The 22,849-nt window shown below is 35.7% G+C and overlaps 6 protein-coding genes across 6 annotated transcripts; 1 reads left to right on the top strand and 5 right to left on the bottom strand.

Annotated features, from left to right (window-relative positions):
* Positions 1-1,932: 1,932 nt before the first annotated feature.
* On the bottom strand, positions 1,933-3,750 carry RO3G_10471 (dihydrolipoyl dehydrogenase; the record flags this gene model as incomplete). The annotated part of the gene is made up of 6 exons (XM_067665056.1): positions 1,933-1,998; positions 2,056-2,610; positions 2,666-3,367; positions 3,425-3,501; positions 3,556-3,637; positions 3,712-3,750. The coding sequence occupies 6 exons, from the start codon at positions 3,748-3,750 to the stop codon at positions 1,933-1,935; spliced, it is 1,521 nt and encodes a 506-aa protein (XP_067521157.1).
* Positions 3,751-4,477: 727 nt separating this feature from the next.
* On the top strand, positions 4,478-5,577 carry RO3G_10470 (pyrimidine 5'-nucleotidase; the record flags this gene model as incomplete). The annotated part of the gene is made up of 8 exons (XM_067665055.1): positions 4,478-4,519; positions 4,575-4,612; positions 4,665-4,711; positions 4,765-4,854; positions 4,919-5,037; positions 5,089-5,185; positions 5,244-5,344; positions 5,401-5,577. The coding sequence occupies 8 exons, from the start codon at positions 4,478-4,480 to the stop codon at positions 5,575-5,577; spliced, it is 711 nt and encodes a 236-aa protein (XP_067521156.1).
* A 2,208-nt stretch (positions 5,578-7,785) lies between these two features.
* RO3G_10469 (uncharacterized protein) lies at positions 7,786-8,167 on the bottom strand (the record flags this gene model as incomplete). Its single annotated transcript, XM_067665054.1, has 2 exons — positions 7,786-8,034; positions 8,144-8,167. The coding sequence occupies 2 exons, from the start codon at positions 8,165-8,167 to the stop codon at positions 7,786-7,788; spliced, it is 273 nt and encodes a 90-aa protein (XP_067521155.1).
* A 1,675-nt stretch (positions 8,168-9,842) lies between these two features.
* Positions 9,843-11,040, bottom strand: RO3G_10468 (uncharacterized protein; the record flags this gene model as incomplete). The annotated part of the gene is made up of 2 exons (XM_067665053.1): positions 9,843-9,949; positions 10,035-11,040. 2 exons carry the CDS (start codon positions 11,038-11,040, stop codon positions 9,843-9,845), a joined length of 1,113 nt encoding a protein of 370 aa, XP_067521154.1.
* Positions 11,041-12,169: 1,129 nt separating this feature from the next.
* On the bottom strand, positions 12,170-16,234 carry RO3G_10467 (protein transporter SEC23; the record flags this gene model as incomplete). Its single annotated transcript, XM_067665052.1, has 7 exons — positions 12,170-12,194; positions 12,257-12,718; positions 12,775-13,589; positions 13,644-14,117; positions 14,169-14,463; positions 14,514-14,724; positions 14,911-16,234. The coding sequence occupies 7 exons, from the start codon at positions 16,232-16,234 to the stop codon at positions 12,170-12,172; spliced, it is 3,606 nt and encodes a 1,201-aa protein (XP_067521153.1).
* A 3,124-nt stretch (positions 16,235-19,358) lies between these two features.
* On the bottom strand, positions 19,359-20,951 carry RO3G_10466 (uncharacterized protein; the record flags this gene model as incomplete). The annotated part of the gene is made up of 4 exons (XM_067665051.1): positions 19,359-20,138; positions 20,218-20,555; positions 20,611-20,774; positions 20,830-20,951. The coding sequence occupies 4 exons, from the start codon at positions 20,949-20,951 to the stop codon at positions 19,359-19,361; spliced, it is 1,404 nt and encodes a 467-aa protein (XP_067521152.1).
* Positions 20,952-22,849: the final 1,898 nt, after the last annotated feature.

Here is a 22,849-nt window from a genome sequence, read left to right as displayed (position 1 = left end):
ATGAAATTGAAATGTAGATCGCTTTTGACTGATCATTATTCGCGTGCGCAAATTAAGTAAAAAGGTAAACAAAAAAACTTATATCTTTTCAGGCACGCTTTTTATAAATAATACAAGAGAAAGAAAATTGATTACTGCTTTGATTGAACTCACCAGTTTATGATATCCATTTCAGTCAATAGCAGCTCTTTAAACAATTGATTTTTTTGTAACAAGGGTGTTTCAGATCTCAATGTATTTTAGCGATTAGCCGATTCACTGGCTTTGGCGAACCAAAACAATTGAAAAGCAATATACAATACTCTGTTAACAGTCGTTAATTATTTTAAATATTTTAAACGTAAAAATTACGAAATAAATGAAATTGAGTAAACTTTTCATAAACCAGAATTCTATTACACATAATACAGGAAACTGCATTTAAGGGTATGGCTACATAATAGTAATATGTCATTCAAAGTCGAACAAAATTCAGAGCGTATGCCATGATTCTTTCATCCCTTGGATTTGTTTGACACTTTTATTAGAAGAAAAAAAGCTTCAACCAAACTGGTTTCACTGGCTGTCATTTGGATCAAAATATAACTTAACCAAGATTTGCAGAGAGTAAATGAAGTGATTTTTTTATCGTTTGATAGTTTGTGTATCAATAAATTAATAGGGATGTAAGTATCAATCAAAATAAATCGTAGTAGTAAGGGGATCATCACCAAGTTAATATAAAGTATATTTTTTCCCTTTCTCTTTTTTTCTTCTTGTTTCTTTTATTATCTTGTATTAAAGCAAAGGCTGTCTTTCTGGGTCTTGCTCACGTTGTTCTCTTCTTGCTCCCAACAAAATAAAACAGGAAGCAAAAAGCAAAATGAACAAGAAGAACGTCACTGAGAGGTAGTTTATCCACATTATTAACAAACATACAAAGGTGGTAGATTGAATCTGTAAAGGTATAACGCTGGTATCGCTCTTGACAATATATTTCAAATGTGTTCCTATATTAAAACATGTAAGCATATGCTACTTATCATGAACCTATGTACTTTACCAAAGAGTGCAAGTGATAAATGTAGCAATATCACTAAGCTGGATATACGGACAAACCAGGTACTTTTATTGTAACTAGGCTGCTGTTGATATTGTTTGTAGCCGTTCGCTTCGGCTGAAATGTGTTGCTGTTCACCATCATAACTTGGTCTTTTTCGACAAAAATAAGTGATGAGTGTAAAGAGAATGGTCAGCGTTGCTGAAAAGATTACGCCAAGTAAAAAAATAATGTACAATTTGGCATCAGTTGAAAATATCCAGAAATCCCATTTACTTGTTCTGTCATGCTCAAACCTGATTAATTCTTTAAGGGCTGTTATACTGGAGTATACATTATATATGTTGAGTGGCAGTAGCGATAGAATAGTTAACGCAAGCCCAGCCATTCCTAGGAAGCCTAATATGTATCCTAGGTTTGTTGATAGACTGCGTTTATAGTCTGTCATTTTTTTTTTTTTACAAAAAAAAGACAGAAAATAAAAATAAAGAGATTTTTTTGAAAGTCCCTTTGAGCAACAATGATGAATACTGTTTACATTTTATCCATCATATGTATCTAATTCTAAATCTTTCTTATTGAATCAGTAAACTGTGAAACCCCCTTTCCCCTTTCTTTTTTTATTTTTCCCGCTGTACGAGTTTTGCTTGTCATACATCGTTTGTTTCATCATTCGTTCTGTTACTAACATACAAGAGCATTTCTTTTTCATCTACATATTTTTTAGCAGACTCTTGTTAGTTTATATATATATTCATACAGTCAAGCTTATGAGATAAGTTTGAAAAACTCAATATCAAAGAACTAGTAAAATAAAAGCATAAATCTATAACAGTTTGTCTAATCGTCATTTCGTTCTTTTTGGGGTTGTGTCTCTTTAATTAAATAACATATTAAAAGTTGATGGCTTGACCGAAAGAGGCAATCAAACAAGCTTCACGGAAAGCTTCAGAGAGAGTCTAAAAATAATGGCATATTAGCTATTGCTTCTATAGCATTTTCAAGTTTCAACTTACAGGGTGAGCGTGACAAGTACGGCCAACATCTTCAGCAGAGGCGCCGTATTCCATAGCAAGAACACCTTCAGCAATCATTTCACCAGCGTTTGGACCAATAATGTGAACACCCAAGATACGATCTGTCTTGGCATCAGTGATGACCTTGACAAGACCATCGGTATCATCATTAGTACGAGCACGAGAGTTGGCAACGAAGGGGAAAGAACCAGTCTTGTATTGAACACCTTCTTCCTTCAATTCTGCTTCGTTCTTACCAACCCAAGCAACTTCAGGGTGAGTATAGATGACTGAGGGAATGGCATCGTAGTTAACGTGACCATGACCAGTAGCGATCATTTCAGAAACGGCGAAACCTTCATCTTCGGCCTTGTGAGCCAACATAGGACCAAATGTAGCATCGCCAATACAGCGGATGTTGGGAACATTGGTCTTGAATTCAGAGTCAACAACAACACGTCCACGGTTGTCAATTTCAACACCAACGTTTTCTAAACCAAGGCCTTTGGTGTAAGGACGACGGCCAATAGAAACTAAAACGGCATCGGCTTCAATCTAATACATTAAAAATTCAATTATTTTTGTACATATTTAAATCATTTGAATTTACAGTTTCAGCCTTTCCACCCTTAGAAGCTTCAATGTCAACCTTAACAATATCGCCATCAACCTTAGCTCCGTTCACCTTAGTAGACATCTTGAACTTGAGACCTTGCTTAGACAAAAGTTTGTGGAAGTTCTTTGCGAGTTCAGGATCCATACCAGCTCCAATAGCATCCAAGTATTCAACAACAGTGACTTCAGCACCAAGGCGGGACCAAACGGAACCTAATTCAAGGCCGATAACACCAGCACCAATGACAACCATCTTCTTGGGAACTTCGGCGAGCTCAAGAGCACCAGTAGAAGAAACAATCTTCTTTTCATCAATTTCAATACCAGGAATAGGGGTGACTTCAGAACCGGTAGCAATGATAACATTCTTGGCCTTGATACTAGATTCAGTGCCATCCAAACCGGCAACGGCAATTTCGTTGGCAGTCTTGAAAGAACCGGTACCCTTAAGATAATCAACGCCATACTTCTTGAATAAGAATTCAACACCCTTTGTCAAACCACCAACAGCCTTTAAACGAGCCTTGTGCATTTGATCAAGGTTGAGTTTGATGTCAGAAACTTCGATACCACGGCTCTTATAACCGTGTTTGGCTTCATGATATATATGAGAGTTGTTCAACATGGCCTTGGAAGGAATACAACCAACGTTAAGACATGTACCACCGAGAGAACCGCGCTTTTCAATACAGGCGACCTATTTTGCATTAATAAACAAGTATATACATAAAATAGGTGCATAAAAATAACAGACCTTCAAACCTTCTTGTGCAGCTTTGATAGCAGCAGGGTAACCACCAGGTCCACCACCAATAACTACGACATCGTACTCTATAATAGATTTTAATAAATATTTCTTAAAGGAATGAAAAGTGACATATATACCAGCAGGGGTGCTGTAGAAACGGTAAAATTGAGTGGCGATAGGTGCGCGAACAGCCTTTACAGTGGCATTGCGAAGGGCAACCTATATACAAAAAATGAGTCCGCTTTTCCTTTTTGCTTCAAATTCGCTTTTGCTGTTCAAAAGTTGTTGTTTACGTTGGCCAAGGGAGTCTTGTTAGCTACTAATTTGAACATTTTGCTGCAAAGAGAAAAAATGAATTAAAAGCCGGGAAAGAGTTATAAAAAAAAAAGTGCTTTTTGTCTGCAAACCCCCAAAAAGAAATTCGAAAGTCACATCTATTCTTTAATTCTCAGAAAGAGCAATTGACAGATTGGAACTTACTGAAGATAAGTGTCGAAACATTATTCTTGTTGAAGCCAGATTCATTATTTGAAGGATACTCTCTCTTTTTCTAGATAAAGTTATATCCATCCTTTTAACGCGCTCATAAATATTTAATAATCTGATAATAGGAGTGGGTACACAGTATTTAAAAAGTGAATATCGTGGGAAAAGTCGTAGGCAGTGCCTCGAATTGAATTATGCTATAAGCGTTCAAATATTTAATGCAAGAAAAGTACAAGCCGAATGATGACAATGTAACATTAAACGAAAAAATCACAATGACAATCTTTTATAAGCATGTATATTAAAAAAGCAAAAGTTTTTAACTATTATATATATACTATTCAGCATATTAAAAAGTTTCAAAAACACATCGAGTCATTAAACACAATTCAAAAATGAGTAAATATACAGATTGAGATTGGTTTCATCAACTATTGATACAACATAATTTAAGTTCAGCTGAATGAATCATTTTGCTGCGTCGTATCTAAAAGCTATAAAACAACGATGAATATTTTTTTTTTACTCTTTTTTCTTCTTCTTCTTTGCAATTTTATATAAAATAAAATAAAAATGAAACCAGTCTTTTTCTTTGATTGTGACAACTGTCTCTATGTAAAAAATAATAGCATAGAATTATTTTACAAGATATTAATTGTGTTATTAATAGAATAAAAATTTAAAAATACATACTTTAATGAAAGAAAAGTAAGTAGCTTAATTTTTATAGCGTTTTTTAAATGATTAACCGTATTTGCAGAATTAGAGAGTATTTTGTTAAAGAAGTTGGTGTTCCTGAAGAAGAAGGTAATGACGTAAAGTAGTACAAAAATGTTTATTTTTTTTAAAAAAAAAAATAGTGGTTGCAATACAGGCACATTATCACGAAACATATGGTCTTTCTTTAAGAGGCTTAACTAAGCACCATAATGTTGATCCACTGGATTTTGGTAGATAAAGAAAAATAATAGCGTAGCTTGAGAAGATTATAACCTCTTTTATTATCATTTACAGATACAAAAGTGGATCAATCATTACCTTTAGATGACTTAATTAAGAAGGATGAAGCTTTGATGCATATTTTAAAAGGCCTTCAGTGTAAGAAGTGGGTTTTTACAAATGCATATAAACCTGTAAGTAAAGAAATATTGTCATAACAATGTATTAACTAAGGAATATCACAGCACGCTGTTCGATGCTTGAGGTTGTTGGGAATTGAAAATGAGTTTGAAGGCTTGACATATACTAATTATGCTATTCCTGATTTTAATTGCAAGCCAGGTAAACATAGATTAAAACTTTGGAAAATCAATGCAACTAAGATAGGTTTTACCTGTAGAACCTGAATCATTCTTAAGAGCAATGAGAGATGCTGGAGTGCAAGATCCAAGTCAATGCTATTTAGTTGACGATTCTGCCCTTAATATTGATGCAGCACAGGTAATAGATTGCATATAGTTTAAGAGTGGCTCTCTTAATAACAATCATAATTATAGAAATTCGGATGGACTACAGTTCATCTTGCTGATGACGCATCCAAATCAAATCACGGCGATTATCAAATAGACGACATTCATGATTTACCTAAAGTCTTACCACAGTTATGGGAACCTAGAAACCACAACCTAAAGATAAAAAAGCAGCCCATTGCTGTGGATACTGCCACTTCTTGAATCTTTTCATTATTATTTATAGATCAATATAGACTATTGAATTTCAAATATTCTTAATTTTTTATTGTATGCATCTTTATATAATGCTCTACATTTTTTATATTTTACTTGTTGCCAGAGCATTATTTGTTACTCATATTTGCAGTAGTATCAGGAATACATCCAAAAGCTTATTATAAAGTGATTTGATATATGAACTGTGATATAGACCCTAATCAGCCGATATTGAAAGGCATGATGGTAATAGAGCCTTTTTTAGTCATAAGCAAAGATGTTACTGTAGTCAGATGAATCCTTTCACTTAAATAATATAAAAACGAATAGTTACCAATATCTTTTAGACTGAACATTATTTTCATTACGAGCTTATAAATGTAGATTATTTTTATATACAAAGCTAGATGATGCTATGAATACAAGTCCTCTTACATATGATGGAAGTGGTGAAAAGCAATAAAGATAATAAAGCCTATATTTTTATATCAGACTAATATTTCTGTCTTATCCTATTTATTATAATACTTTATATTTTCTTACCATTGTACCGCCTTTTGCTTTACTGTGGAATGATTGTATGGTTTGGGTAATCAGACATTTCATTACCATTATCCTTTTTTAATATGTTGCTCATCATAACTAGCATCGCTGACATCAATGCTCTTTTCTTATACAAACTTGGTCATAGTATTACAAATAGATGTGTTCTACTACCTACTTATCTGCATACTTAATAACCATCTCATTCTGATCAAGAGATCATGTTCTCTATTCTGTACTAAGTATGTATCATCTACAGTCAAAATGAGATTACCGATATTTCTGCGTTCCAAAGATAATCATTGCACAGCAAAGGCATTATTAACGATTAATAATATAAGAATTTGGAAATGTAGACTTTTTAATATGTATGCATATCTACCAAAATATACTAGTAAATGAGGAGCAAGCGCTTACATTAAATTATGTAAAGATCTGTATAATAGCAGGTAGCATTTAGCTATTCGCATAGTACAAGCAGTTGTGTTTAGATCCAAAGTTGGATGTATTAAGTCCTTTAGATTGTGATCATATATTGCATATAAGCTAGCTAAGTTGGTGTTAAAATTTTCACATATAATAGAGATATCATCACTTGCCATGCTGATAATAAGATGAACTATCTATGCATAAGTTTAATTGTTTATGGATACAGCTTATATTGATTATTATGTTCCTTAAATACATAGTCTCGTATCTTCCAACCTTTTATATATGATGGCTTTTGATAGATTCTAACAAAGGATCTAACGTTTGATTAAAGCCATTTTTTATCCAATACCGAATCCACCATTGTTGCTTAAATCAGGTTATGACATGATATCCATAATACTCGCAATAGACGTAACAGGAGCACAGTCAACCCATACTGATGATAGTCTTGGACTTGTTTCAGTAGTTTACTTACATAAAGAAATTGATGTATTTACCGCATGTATAGGAGTTGGCTGTGAAGTGATGAATGAATGGATTCAACTGCACTATGTATCAAATGATAAACTATACAATGACAACTAGGCAATACACTTTGTTTTACTCTACTTTTGAAAGCTTGGATATGTCCTTGGATAGCTAGCTTCCATTGGATCCTCTATTCCACAATCTCTACCTTCCTGTTGATCTTTTTTTTTTATCTTTTGTTGACTATACCTAGCACTACCATCATGAATCCTATATAACCTAATGTAAGCTCAACAATGGGATACTGACCTCTAAATGTACATGATTTATTTGGACTTATTTTGCACTCTATCAATATAACCTACATGCCGCTTGGTATTTAGTAAGTCTATGATCTCTTCTTATCCATTATAGTTAGCTATCATACAATGCTCTTTTGGATCCTTCTTCTTATACTAACCAAGAGGATGATGTAATAAGCAGCTATAAATAGTGGCAAGTAGATATAGATGCTGATCATATCTATATCTTCTTCCAAACTATTTTTCTTTATTCTATCAAGCTATTGCCTCGTAATGATTACTGGATCTGAGTAAGAAAAATGTAAAAATGATCCACCTTACAGCATTTAAACAAGCGTATACTGATTCTATATTGATAGCTTGCTGATGTTTACAAGAAGAAAAAGATAAAGAAAAAAGAACAACGAACAATGAAAAATGATCGACAACAATGCGATTGCTGTGTGACATTGAGGTCATTCTCCGCATTTTAGGTGATAGTTTGTATCACTGAGAAAGCCTTTTGTGGTGAGGAGGCCTCTTTTGTGTTTGGTATACACAGACGCTTTGTCAGTAGCTTGCTATGTTGAAGATAAAATAAATGCCAAAATAAAGGCTCAACGGACGCTATACAAGCATGTGCTACAACCAGAGCTGTTTTCAACGCTATGATTGTGTTGTCAGCTTTGATTCTTTTAAAAGTGACTCTGGGAAGATTTTCCTTCTTTTTCATGTATTGCTATTAACATATGACAAGTATGACTTTATTTTTTTGGGGGGAAAAAAAGGTATGTCTTGATTACCAATACCTTATTGAATCGTATCATAATTAGTTAAAGTCGTATTACTTTAGTCGAACCAGAAATACTCATGTGTATAGAACGATTTATAACCTTTCGCAAGCTGTATTATTGACTATTGACAAGATACCGTACATGCAAAAAAAATTTTTCAAGAAAAAAAAGAAAGAGAAAGAGCAGATAGTTATGATGCTAATAGAGTAATTTATAATTGCTTAAAACACAAATGATGCAAATTGTTTAACATACTTTTGAAATAATCTTTTAGATATGAATCCTTTCCTGATCCAACCATCGCCTATACTGTTGCTTGTTAGAATAGCTATCTTTCAATTACCCCTACATCCCTGTGGCAGAGTTTGCCTCAGCACAGAGGAATCTATCTACCTTCAACAAACCGGCAACAGTGTTCACGCTGACCTTAATGTCCACATGACCTGCCTCTCCTGATTGAGTCATTTTGCCGAAAAGGAGGACGTGAAGCAACATTTACTGGCACATTTGCCGTCAGATGCTTCTCCCCGCGACTCTGATGATTGCATTATTAAACCAAACTTGACTGGCGCGAAACGACAATACGAAAGTGGTCATGGCGCTCTAGTAGATATCCCTACCAGCAAAACATATGATGCCTGGCTTTGTGTCTGCAAAGCACAGCTTCTGTGATGTGGAACTCATCTGCTTGTCTCAAAATATCATTATGAGCTTGTACCTAAATATGATCATCTTTGTAATATACAACTCAATGCTCTCAATCCACAATCAACTAGAGATACGCAAGACGGAGATTGAAGAGACATATTTTGTGACATTCAATTATTTCCCCTTTGCCTACGCTTTCATTTTCAACGCTTTAGAATAGCCCTTGGAACAACTGTCCCCTTGGTTGTGAAACCACAAATACGACGCGAATTCTGTATAAGATTGTCAATTTTGTCAGTAACTGCTCAAGCACGAGAAGAGCCCCAAGGCTTGATATTAGTGAGCGCACTTTTCTGACTGGACACATTGCACTCACCTTCAAAGCTTTCGGAAAATAAAGCAAACTTACAGGTATTCAACTGAGGCGATATTTAGCTCAAATAATAGTTGCGTATCAGGGTGGCATACAGGTCGAATCCAGTGTAGCTACGATTCGTTGACGTGCTTGGATACAATCACAAGGACAGCGTATAATTATGATAAAAGTGTCTGGAGGACCTGACGTGGACTATGTTCAGCATGCTACAGATGGCCTTTTGAAAATTATACACAGCCTCAAATGCATTCTCCAGGCGGACGCATGAACCTATCCTGAAGCTAGTGTGACGGACTTCAAAAGGCTCAAGGCATTCAGTGTGCATTCTGTACGAACAACGGTAATCTTGTAGGAAATGTATAACATGGCCCTGCCCATCTTGAAAAAATCAGGTTGCTCATTTCAAAATGTAAAATGTGTACAAATGAAAAAGAGTTAAAGGATCCAAAAACTAGTGTGTTTATATAGAGACATATTTACCAACCTTTCTTGTGCAATAACTTTTTCCGTGCATGCGGCACTTGATTTATCATCACGCGCAAAGATTGGTGGTCAAACACAATTTCTGTTTTTTGTAACTCTACGACTTTAGAATTGGCGAGATCTAACCTTGATTTTGGGAAACAGTGTATAGCTATATACACAAAGTTCTTTTTATTATTTACTTAAAAAAAGACGGGGAATATAAACAGCGAATATTTTTAACAAATATTAATACATGGAGAAGATCTAGTAACTAAAATCTTCATAATGAGCTTGGATATGACTTGACTTTTGAATTGATGAAGTGGCAATAGCGTTTTTGAACCCCGAGTTGAACCCTTTTGGTCCACATACTGTACAGTAAAAAAGAAACCAAGTTAGTCTTATTTAAAATGAAGAGGAGTATTTCATTACCAAAAATCCCAGTTTCTCTTTTACAAAGTGATATATAGTCTTTTGGTTGTAGACGTGTTTGATAAACTAGATGAGCATCTTTAGTAGGCAGGCTTTTTTCATGGCTGCCCACTAAATTATTCGTTTCGTTTGAGAGTTCTTGTATACTAATATCTTCTCTCACTTCTTTCTCTGAATTTGCTGATGTATCAGATGGAGCATCTTCAATACCGGTAATATAAAATTTAAGGTGAAGATTGGGAAAATCTGTGTGATTGTTGAACGAATAATTATATTGCTCAAATTCCTGCTTGAACCATTCGAGTTCAGAGGCTCGACGCACTGACCATGCCAGATAAATATCTCGAGTACGAATAGAACAATCGATTTGTGAAAGATGAGAACTCAGTTCACGAAGAAGGCGTGCACCAAACGTGACTCCAGCACCTCCAAGAGCAATCACAATTGTTTCATATTTGTCGAGAACCACTTTAGGTTGAATATTAGTGTTTCCAAAGGGACCATTTAGGAAAACGGTTAGTTCTTGTTCAGGGTTCACCTTGTCATATAGCTGACGTGTAAAATTTCCACGAGAGCAGACGTGCACCTCAACTTTGTTGTTGTTGGGAGAGTTGTTAATGCTGGTAATTGTAAATGGATGCCATTGAAAAGGTGAGCCAATGGCAGGAATGCAAAGATTGATGTGCTGTCCTACTGAATGGTTTTTCATTGGGCTGGCAAGACGTATAGAGACTTTTGTACAACCACCTGATAAGATTTGAAAGCGGGCGCGACCAAGATGGCTTTTGATCAACCAGACAGCGATGAGATTAAGCACATAACAGAATAAACCAACGGTAAAGTACCGCATCGCATAGGGTGTATGTATTGCAATGGTGCCAATGAAAGCAAACGCGAATATGTGTGTAAAGACAAAAGCTTCGTAGCATAATTTGCGAACAAGAAAGAAACTACCAAGCATAACAACACAGAGACAACCATATCCAGCAAGGCCGTATTGTACTTTCTTCAATTGTAATTCGGATTGCATGAAGCTAGGGAATTTGGACCACGCATAGAGCATGCAAGACATATGCACTGTGACGCATAAGAACAATGCCATAGACAAGGTACGGTGCAAGAAATTTAAACGCACAGATGATATACCTGTAATCAGGGAGATAGCAGAGTTTTTTCCAGTAGAAGAAAGAATGAATGGCACAAGAGCGAGTCCGAGAAATCCAGCGCGATTAGAGTTTACTTTAAGGTTTACATTGAGTAGGAGTAGTGGTAATATTGCTGAAACTAGGGCGATAATCAGTAAAATAGCACCGACAGGAAAATTTATAAAAGAAAACGATAAAAGATTGGTAACAAAATTTTCAATGGGTTGATAAAAGGGTAGTGATCTTTTATATGTTAGCAGGTGTCTAAGTGTAAGAAATGCTATTATTGATGCAATGATTGTACAGAGGTTATTTGCATATGGTTCATTGATGTTATATGGTGTCTCTTGTGAGTTCATATCCATATCCATGCCATCCATTTTGGTTATGTGTTTTTTTGTAATTGAAAAGTTCTTTACAGAAAAAAAAAGGGATAAGCTACTTTAAGTTCAAATATGTAATATAATTTAAAGTCCGTGCAAATCAACAGATCAATAAAGGCAAAAAAATCTCAAAAATATTTAACAAAGGGCGCTTTGGAAATTTTTTTTTCGGGTAAATAATGAGTTGATCGCACCCGTGCTTTGTTGTTTCATCTATTCCAGGTTCAGTGAATCTAAGGATTAGTAGGCAAGTTTGATAAGCATCATCAACTTGAGCAAGCGCAAAGCGATGACAGTAAATCAGTCTATTTGTAAAAGCATGCTTTGAACAAGAAATCTATCCTTGGCAATACAGTGTATTATAGAAGGACACTTTGCAATGTTAAGGTTATTTTGAGTAACATATACGCGATTACACCAAATAAACTTGCCAATCCCAAGTGTCACTAATAATTCGAGGGTTCTCTATATAAGGTATATGCAGTAATGATGACGGTTATATCTTGTTTTTTAATTGACAGCAAGCTTACAATTGTAAAATGCATACTTCATAAGTCGATTTATAAATGTTGATACATATTTGTATTTTTTATATTAATAATTAAGATATTTTTCTCGTTTTTGCTTTTTATTAAGAGGTGCCAGCAACAGCCAATCTATTATCAATAAAAAAGATTAGAAATTTAGTGCATATATATTTTCTAAATTCAAAGCTTACTTTTTCAAGTGTTCCATAAACACTTGCAAACTAACATCATCGGTCAATACCACAGCGCCACCAGGGGCATTGTAGGGACTACCAGATGTATGTGTAGTAGATGGGTTTAACTTAGAAAGCAAGAAACGTGCTTGAGAACCACCTTGATCACAGTCAATATAACGAGATACAGGGAATCGATCTGTTAACAAATCCTGAGCATCTAATACAGGCGACTCCAAGAGCTGCTTAAAGTTTTCATATCCTTCTTGATCTTGATAGCCAGCGTTACGCCATTGAGCAATTGTTTCGCCGTGAAAGATCAAGATGTGGAAGAAGGTATCTAGGAGTAAAATAACATCTGGCTTAACAGAAACTGAGTCTAATAATACAGGTTGAGGTGGTGCATCGAAGCCATAAGAAGTCAAGGTAGGTTGAATCATAATAAGTGAACTATCTACATTTTCACGATTCAAGGTATGGCTATAAACAAATATAAACAAATAAAGTCCTCATACACAACCAACTAATAGACTTACCGATAGAAAGCTGTTTCATCTGGAGAGTTGTTAAATACTTGCAAGAATTGCGAACGTCTCAAGTGAAACATGAATTGAGGATAAATGGAAAAGTTTTCGGATAATCTGAATGAGTGAGGATCATCCTTGCGGTAATCAGCGAATCGTTGACAGAGACGAATCAACATACGATCCAACCAACGCAACACATCGGGCCCGTCATCAATTTCTCCCTTGAATACTGCAATACGTGACATCAAAACAGCAGCCGTTTCTTGATCAAACGAGTTCGCAATCTCTGGGCTTTGTCCTTCAGCAAAATTTCTAGCTACAGTTGTTACACGAAGACGGAATTGACCACTTGAGTGTTGATAATGGGTAATAAATTGAATCAAACCACGAGAACCAGGTTGGAATGCAGTGGGTTGGTTGACAACCTCGAAATAAACTGCATGTGTTGTTTTATCGTTCAAGGAACACATCTTCCAGGCAGAGGTATTGCCAATACCAATTTCAGTTTCTCCTACAAAGGAGGATTTTTTGTTGGCAGAGACGGCATGGCCAATTAAACCGCAAACCTTCAATTCACGAGTTGTTTGGACATCCATAGTAGCATTGAAACCCATTTGTAAGTGACCTTGGCTGTCTTTTTGGAAGACTCGTTGATAGCTTTCTTTAAAAATAGCTGTGTTGAAAGAATCTGACAGGATCATAACACCACCTGTTTGGTTTACCATTGATCTCATTTCCAATAAACCAACTTGATCCAAACAACCTGCAAAAATATCGATAGTATGTCCATTCTGAGAAGCTCTTTTTGCAAGCCCTTCATAAAACTATTTCATATTCTGTTAAAACCATTATTTCTTAGTTTTTGTTTTTTTGGTTACCTTAATAGCCTTCTTGTAGTGTTTAGCTGTTTCTTTTTCAATATCATGGTGCGAACGCATGGGTTCTCTTAGCTCACTGCTAACAACCATACCAGGTCCCTCAGATGCAGGACCACCACTAAACAGCATCATACGGGCGCCAGTATTAGGAAAAGTAGTTTCCAAGAGACCAACAGCAACACTCATGGCAACGCCAGTACATCTTTCAGGACGTTTGTGTTCGGCCACAGGCCAAGGGTCGCGTTGAAGATTTTGAAGAATAGAGGTCAAAACAGGTCCACAATCTTTGACAGGAAGCAAAAATCGGTTTGCTGCCATTTGAGGACGATTGGGTTGTTGGTTAGGAAGAGGACGTGCTGGGTTGCTGCTGGTCAAACCCAACATCTCTTGAACTTGTTTTGCTGCATATTCTTTGGTGCCTCTGAAAACAAAAGATTTAGGACAATCAGAGAAACCCAACTCATGCACTTGGGTCTAATAAAAAGTTACAAATTTGATTCCTTTCCCCTTTTTTTTTTGAATTACCATAGTACCAAAAGTAATCAAGCCAACCCAAGCATATTCAGGTAATAAGTTTAAACTAGCAATAATAGACTCTTTAAGTGCTTTGAGATCTTCTTCTTCAAGACAAGTATCAACTACAAACAAAAAGATGGGTGGAATTTGAGCAACACGGTTCAAGTTGTACTCAATAGTGGTGTATTTGGGTAAAAGCTCGGCTGGGAGGTTGGTAGTTGAGATGTCCTTGTAATGAGCTGGAAGTGCATTTCTTTGCAAACAAAAGGGGCAAATCCACAGTTTTCCACGTACGTCAATTTGACTAAACAAAAAGGTTAATCTAATGTCTCTCTTATTATCATTACTATTTACCAATAAGGATTCAGGATGGCCCGACAAGGGGCTTTACAAACAACAGGCTCATACCAAATAGGATTCTCTATGAAATCTTCCCGTTCCTTTAAAGGTGTATAAAGACATGCGATAGGTACAACTGCCTTGGTTGCTTCTGAACGTGAAGATGGCCAAGCGTTCCAGGAAAAACGAATTCCATCCTTTTTCGTATAAAAATAAGTACTCAAAGCTAATAGTCGTATATTTATCTCTTACTTGTTCTTCAATTTCGTCAAAATTCATATTATAAAATGTATCTTCTTTAAAAAGGGCTTCTTTTGGAAATTAGAAAAAAACCATATTCGGAATTTAAAATGAAAGGAAATGTTATCTGGACCATTCAGCAGCCAGCACGAATGCTTTTTTATTTATTTACATGAATTGTCCGCTTCTTCTATTTTATAAATGAGCGGCGTATTACTATATCTGTTGTTCAAAGAACAATCCACAGGGCTATCTCTCATGTTGGTATCGTTTGTTTGAGATGAGTTCGGTGTACTTGAGTCACTGTAAGGTATTTCTGTTCTAGGCACTGTATGGTCAACATCAATGGTATGAGGCTTGTATTTCTCATCATCTTGATAGAGTGTTGTATGGTTTGATTTATCTGGTGCTCTATTGCTTTCTGAAGATTCTCCTTTTTCAGCATATCCCAATTGGTTGTTATGTTGAACAATAGTTGGATGTGTTGTTCCGCTGTCGTTTGCAGATGACTTTAGATCAACTATTTTTAAAGTGTTCTTATTTAATAAGGAATCCCAAAGAGATGTATGCTTTTTTGAGTGAGTTTTTATAATAGCTGATGCTTGCTGCTCTGCTCTTTTTCTGGCCGCCTCTATCTGATTCTTCTCCTGATCTACCATCGTCTTTTCATTGTTATTTTTGCTTCCTATTTCCATTTTCCTTAAAAGATCTGCCAGATTCTGAGCAATTTTTCCGCCACCTTCTTCAGAATGATGTCCCAAAGTCTTCCGGTAGCGTCTTCTGATATGACTATTATCTTTAATAGACTCATTTGGCTCTTTAACCGGTAACCATAGCTGAGGCAAAACACCTACAAGTAAAGGATTACCGTATTTGTTTAGACCTGCGTCCAACAGCCCTGGATTGAGTTTCATTGGAGGTTGTCGGTAATCTGTTAATTTGTCAGGTTTTGCCTCATAGTCGTCTTCATCCAATACCACCTTCTTATGATGAGGTAGGATGAACTTAGAGGATGAACTAGAAGTCATTTGGGTTGGATCAGCTGTCCCCGCCTTGAGTTGAAGAGCAAATGACGCAGCGCTTTTCCATCTGCCTCTAAGCATTTGTTTCTTTTTAATCATTTTCTCTGTTTTTGTGCTACTCGTGTCCCCAGCGCTATTCGTGTCATGGAAGGGTGTCTGATCGCCTAAAATAACACTGCTCTTTTGTTGTGTGCCTTGAAGATGACTACTGTTGTCATTCATAGCGTTAGTATCAATATTGCCTTCTTCAGTATTGTCTTCTTCTTCTTCTTCTTCTTCATCATCATCATCATCAGAGGAATTTCGAGTAATGGGTAGCTTGTCATCATCATAAAGCAGCTGTAAAGGTAAGTTTCGTGCATTTTGTAAGAAGGCGCGATCTAGAACAAGCTTATAGATGATAGTAATCGCAATCAAGGGGAGACATATAATACTCAACTTGTAGTATGACTTAACAATAAAGAGTCCAAACATAGTCAGTTGAAAAAGAATAAGGCCAAAAATTATACGGGGTACCGTCATGATCCACAATCTACCTGCTACTTCATAAGGCCTGAAGTAAACTTTTCAAAGGAAAAAAGTTATTAATTTGTCGCACATAATCATACATATTGCCTTTTTTTTACCGTAAAGAAATTGATATTTGTAGACAAGGTAAGTATAAGAAAAATAAAAGGTACCGAATAATAAAATGAGAGGAGAGATACATGAGTATTCGAGCACAACTACAAATACAAGTAAAGGCACGGGGTAGCTAGTACCATAATTAAATGATGAGGGTGCTCTGTTTTCTGCATATTCTCTTGGTGATTCGCATAAAAATAAATGATTAAAATATCTAACAATCAGCTCTCCCAATAAAAGTAAATTCATTGGAGTTCTGATGTAGTTTAGCAATTAGATAAAAATTATTTTTCTTCTGCTTACAGTAAGAATCCTTTTAGAATGACATAGTTAATAAAGAAAGGGGCTATCTTTTCTTTAAATTAGCCTAGTATCCTTATATACTAATTTAACTCAACTTACTGATGGAAATGTGGATGCAAGTTTCTTTGGAACAGTGGAAGGATCATGGGCGAAACTTAACATAATTGTTTGTATACTTGTACCAGCTAAAGTGAATACAATCAAAGTAAAAAAAACCAGAAAAAAAAAGTATCTTGAATTTGACGGTTAGTTTGATTTCTTTGTAAAAAAAATAAAATAAAATAAAAAAAGCGCTTACTTGCTAAAAGTAGATTCAGCTATAGCACTACGAGAACGTAAGCCTTGATAATATCCTAAAGCTACATCAGGCATTATAAACATGTATTGGTAATGATTATTTCTTCTGCTATTTTTTACCATCAAAGATCAGAGGCAAGACAGAGGTGACAATATTAAGTACAACGGTCGGTATAAAGGACGTCATAAAATTCTTTGTAGCTTCATTTTGTTCAATTTTGTCTGCTAAACTTGGCACGATATGTCTAATCATATTGATGCTCATAAGAGAAGATAAGACTACAACCGGCACGAACCAAAACAAGACCAAGGCAAAGGTAATAGACCAAACAATGATTTCTCTCAAAATTCTTTCACGACCTCGAACAGATACAGTAGACCACAAAATGTCTCTCGGTTCATAAGCCGTTATTGTACGACAAACAAATGGTTCCGGACGAATGGCAATTTGAGAAGCAATAACCTATCATACAGGTTAGATGAAATAACCATTCAAAGCAAAGAACTTACAGCGCTACTCATATTCTTAAATGTAACAAATCCAACATTTGTCATCTCCAATTGAGGAGATTTTCTTAATTCTGTAACTTGTCTATCCAAGTCATCAAATAATTTTGTATAATAATCAATAGCATCTACTTTTTCGCCAAATAAGCCCAAAAATCCGGTACGTACAGTAGGTCGTCTGGATACTTTCTTTTGTTCTAAAGGTTCTATAAGTCCCTTAAAAAATGTTGTGTTCATAGCTTTTTTCCAAGTGTTCTTTTTTGTCAAACGTTTGGGAAAGGGTGTTTGTGTAATCTCATTATCACTACTGCTATCACTTTCGTCTCTTTTCATTTCTGCTAAATCGAGTATTCTTTTATACAATGTCAAATCATCTAAGATTCGATCCGGATTGTATCCGGGAATAGTGCATGGATTACCCCAGTACTTTGCATACATTTCTTCCAATTTCATCAAAGCATGAGCCCGTTTTTCTATTAATTTGTCTAGTCCATGAACAGTTCGTACAACATAAGAACTTTCTACGGGACCAATGTTTAGACGGCGATAATACTCTGCCAAGTCTTCATCCGTTCTTTCCTTTGATGGAATACCAGTGACAATCACAGATCGAGAGACAACGGTTCTTTTCTGGTTAATGAGATAGGCTGCATGTAGTTCAATGTAATGATAATAGCTTTGAGTGAGAAAGAAAAAGGTGACAATGGTAACAAAATATGCAAATATTAGATAGGCTATGAGTCTGTTAGATTCTTGAGGTATTACAGTGATCGATAGTTTATCTATAGACGTTGCATTCTGAAGATCGATGCTGGGTACAGTTAAACTTGTTGGAAATAGGATCGCTATACCAAATATAGAACAAACCCCGAAGATCTTTATGCCCATTGCTAAAAAGTGAAGAACCTAAAAGGAATTTAATTTCATATAAGCCCTTCTCTTTAACAATTGGGTTTAAACTTTTGGTTTGTTTACCAAAACAGCATCTAAGCCAACTTTTATCAACATTTCTTCTGTATCGATTTTAAGTAATGGTATAATCCAACCAAAAAATGAATTAGGTAATTCTGGTGGTTTATGCCTAAAGAGTATAATGTGAGTCTTCCATTCAAATCTGATACAACCGGGTATTTATTCATACCGTTTCATGTTTGTACGAGGAGCAAAGATGACAGGCAATCTAATTTTTTTTTTTATGTTTTATATTTTAGCTTCTTTTTTCTTTAATGCAATACAAATGCATACCTGGTTCTCAGAAAGCAAAAGGAAAGGAAGAAAAGTAATCCTGCAGAGAAACAAATGACGAATTGTACGGATAGACTACTCGTATTTCGTGCACCATCAACAACAAGGTCACTACCTCCGCTACCAAGTCCCAAATCGGAAGGGAAGATTGGTTTAGCGGATGTTGTTGATGTGATGGTATTAATGGTAGAACTCGGTATATTGATATTGCTAATGGAAGCACTAGTGGGAAATGATACATTATCTGATTTACTAATGGATGCTGTAGGTGTAAGCGTGGATATAGAAGAAGGTACAGCTATTGATGGTATAAAAGAAGTTGAACTTGGTCCAACTCCTGTGTTGGACAATGACATATAAGTAAAACAGAGTAAAAAGTCAAGAAATTGGTTTTAAGCATCAGGCACCATTTTTCAAAAAAAAAAAATTCATAGTCAGTTTTACTGTTTCTCAGAAAATGCAGTTAATATCAAGCGAAACTTTATTTTTTTTTTTGCTGTCATGATAAAGCATGTACAGTACAAATGCTCTTATAAATTCTAATATGTTTATTTGAAAAAAAAAGAATGAAAAGAAAAAAGAATGAAAGAAATTATGAAAAAGAAAACACTCTTTCTATACTTTAATCCTTATTTTTCTTTTCTTTCTTTTCCTTCTTCTTCTCCTTCTTTTCCTTTTTGTCTTTCTTCTCTTTCTTCTCTTTCTTAGCCTTCTTATTCTTACTCTCCTCTTCGTCGGCTTCTTCAACCTCTTCAGCCTTTCTCTTCTTGCCATTAGCTTCTTCGGGTTGTACTTCAGTCATAGCGACATCAGCACTATCGTTGTATGCTTGTGCTTTGTTCAACTTGAATTTATTTTGATTTTGGATTGAAGTATCTTTGTTGGCTCTAGCAGTGAAGCGACCTTCCAATAAATCAATACGAGCTTCAACCTTGGTACGGCCATCAACACCAATTTCATTAGACTCAGATTCACCCAAAGCATCGACTCTCAGAGCCAAAGCAGTCTTGGCAGCAAGCAAACGTGCTACCTTGGCCTTGTGCTTGGGACCGGCTTGGCCAACCAAAGAGGCGTGATAGATCAAACCATATTTGGGAGTATTGTGTTTTGTCTTCAAAGCACGGAAAAGAGCCTTTTCTGCGCCCAAGATTTGGATAGTAGAAGCGGGTTGCTTGGAGAGTTGCATAAGAGAACCAGCATGGGAGATCAAACGAGCACCAACCAATTCACCAACAAGAGCGGTCAAGTTGGGGGCAATAGCATTCATACGATTCTTCAAATATTCGTACAGTTGATTTCTATACTCAGTGATGTTGATCACTTGATCACAAAGACCAAAGATGTTTTGTAAATCTTCTTCAGAAATTTCAGTACCCATGGAAATCTCGGCAGCTTTCCTTAACTTCAGTTTCGAGTTCTTCAGGAAGAATACTTGATAAGTCAGCTTCTTGAGCATTAGTACGATAACCCATAGTCTTAACAACCTTGGCAAAGGCAAGGTTATCAACAATAATTTTGTTCATTTCAGGAAAGTGCCAGCCATACCATTCCTTACAACGCATAGCATATGTATTGAGTTCTTTATCGAGATCGTCTAACAAAGCAATGGCTTGTACAATCATGGTATCAACCTTATCGGGGCTGAACTTGAGCTTGTAACGAGAAAGAGAGTGAGAAAGACCAAGGGACATGGCGGAAAGATCAGAGTGGGAAAGACCGGTGACAAGTGATTCGAATTGTTCACGAATACCTCTGCAAAGCTCTTGAACAGTAGAATCAGAAAGAACCTTGATGCCCAATTTCTTACTAATAGATGAACCTAAGATAATTCAGGTTAATTACTCTGCAAAATCACGTACATTATATAATCATACCTAATTTAGGGTCACTGATAATCAACTGTTCCTTGTTCATATCTTTGATTTCTGCTTGCAAGAACTTCTTCAAGTTCTTGGGCATCTTTCCTTCAACAATACCGGTTACTGCAGACAAAGCATCAGTAGTATTTTCAAACTTTTCAAAAGCTTTTAACTTCACACTAAAAAATAATATGAGTGTTGGTTGTCAAAGAATAAAAGTTTGTTGCTTTTTACACATTGTTAGCGGTTTCTGCATCTTGAAATTCTTTGTAGATTTCTTCAGGCTTATTCAACTTGCTGTCCTTGACAAGCTTAAATAAAGCGTAACCGGCAGATGTTTCGTAAAGAACGAGCATTCCCGTATTTTAATGATAAAAAAAAAAAAAAAAGAAAGGAAAGTTTTTTTCTAAGGGCACAAAGAGAACACAGTCACTGTTGCTGTCCTTTGAAGTACTGGTTTTTTTAAAATGGTTCGCTCATTTAAAAAAATTTTCGCTCAGCTTTCAGAAATAGATTCGCTTTTTCGAAGTTATTTCGCTTACATTGGAGAAATGGGTTCACTCATCTTGCATAAATTTTTCGTCAACAGAATATCCCTTTTTTATTATTGTCTGTCAAAAAATACTTCCATGTTCTTACGACGTTCAAAAATCTTTGAGAGTGTTGAATCCAGCCTTGGCAGTCGGAGCGTACTGCAGTTTCTTAAAGAAAATAACTCTTTCTGTCAACACATCTACTCTTAGAGCGTAGTGTTTAATGCTACTTTTGACTTCGATTGGTTTTTTCTTCAAAATTCAAGAAATGCAGCTTGGGGAGGAAATATGTCCGAGTCTGTTGCTGGCTTTCTCCATTATGTCTTCAACTACTGAATAAAAGATCATCTGCGTCGTGTAGTGTACTTTGAGTGTCGACTTCAATCATATCAATGCCTTTGTTCATTCATATTGGAAATAAAATCTTCGTGAAATTGGACTTATTTGAGTTTTAAGATAGTTTTTATTTCAGTTAATAAAGATTTCAATATTGAGACAAATATGAAGATACTTTTTTTTTGTAATTCCTTTGTAAATTGAATATGAATGAAGCAAAATAAAACTGAAAGAAAATGAGAGTGAAAAAAAAAAGAATAGAAACAAAATATCAAGTCTTATGTTTTGTTGGAAGAGAAATTAAAGGATCAATGTAACTACTGGCCACCAAATTAAAGGAAAATCCTATGTATGGCCAGGCAGACTCAAGTCAGACTTGAGGTATCTTTCGCTGTGATTTAAATTTAGCAGCGATTTTTTAAAAAAAAGGATTTGAGTCTTCTGCCGAAAAGTTTAAATACTATGGAAGCTAATCTACTTTAAATATAGGTCAGATGCAGAGAACAAAGTTTTGAGGACGGGTACATTGTATTCAATAAAAAACTTCGCCTCTTTCTAATGGAGTACGTATCTAAGCGAGATAGCAAGTACCGTAGGAATGATAGTGGTACACCTGTTGTCTTGCCTGAGAATCTAGTTTGGCCTACTTGAAAGCTATCTCTGACATGTGTAACACGCAAAAAGCGCTTGGGTGAAACCCCAATGGCATAGCAAGAGGTCTTTTGGTCAGGACTTTCCTGGACACATTTGAAAAAGAGAAAGTTATGCGCAGAAGCTAAACTATGAAGACCGAGGCAAAAATATGCTAAATCATGATTGTTTAAAGGAGGAGCTCAAGAAAGTAAGCATCTTCTTCTTTACTGAAAAAAGTGATATTCGTGGTTGCAGAAATAGAATATGTTCCTTTTTACCTCATACGATATTATGTTGTAGCCAAACAACTCTTGGTATGGAATTACTGATCTTTTTCTGCGGAAGTTGCAAACCAAGGGTCCATCGAATGCATTGCTCTGATTGCTACAATTGCATATGGAAAAACCAACCAGCATGGTAAAATTGAGTATGACTCGTCGTTAAGACGTAGAGATGTCAAATTTACTCAGTTGGCGCCTTATTTCTATATATATATATATATATATATATTTGTTGCTCTTTCACCTCGAGAACGAAAGGTTCCCAAGCTTTGAGAAACGAGAAAACTGGTATAGGACTATGGTCTTCAAAGGTGATAGCCCCTTCAAAGCTATTCAACACAAAGCTTAATATTCTACATATGTTGAAGTTTTCAAGAAAATTGAAATTAGCACGTCAAATGTGATTCACGCCAACAGAAAGGGCTGTCCGGATATGATCACATAAGTGAATGTTTCTGGTGATCAGCAAAG

This window comes from Rhizopus delemar, genomic scaffold (genome assembly GCF_000149305.1).
Source record: "Rhizopus delemar RA 99-880 supercont3.8 genomic scaffold, whole genome shotgun sequence".
Lineage (NCBI taxonomy): Eukaryota > Fungi > Mucoromycota > Mucoromycetes > Mucorales > Rhizopodaceae > Rhizopus > Rhizopus delemar.
Note: the sequence above shows the minus strand (reverse complement) of the source record. Positions and strands in the feature narration are given on the sequence as shown.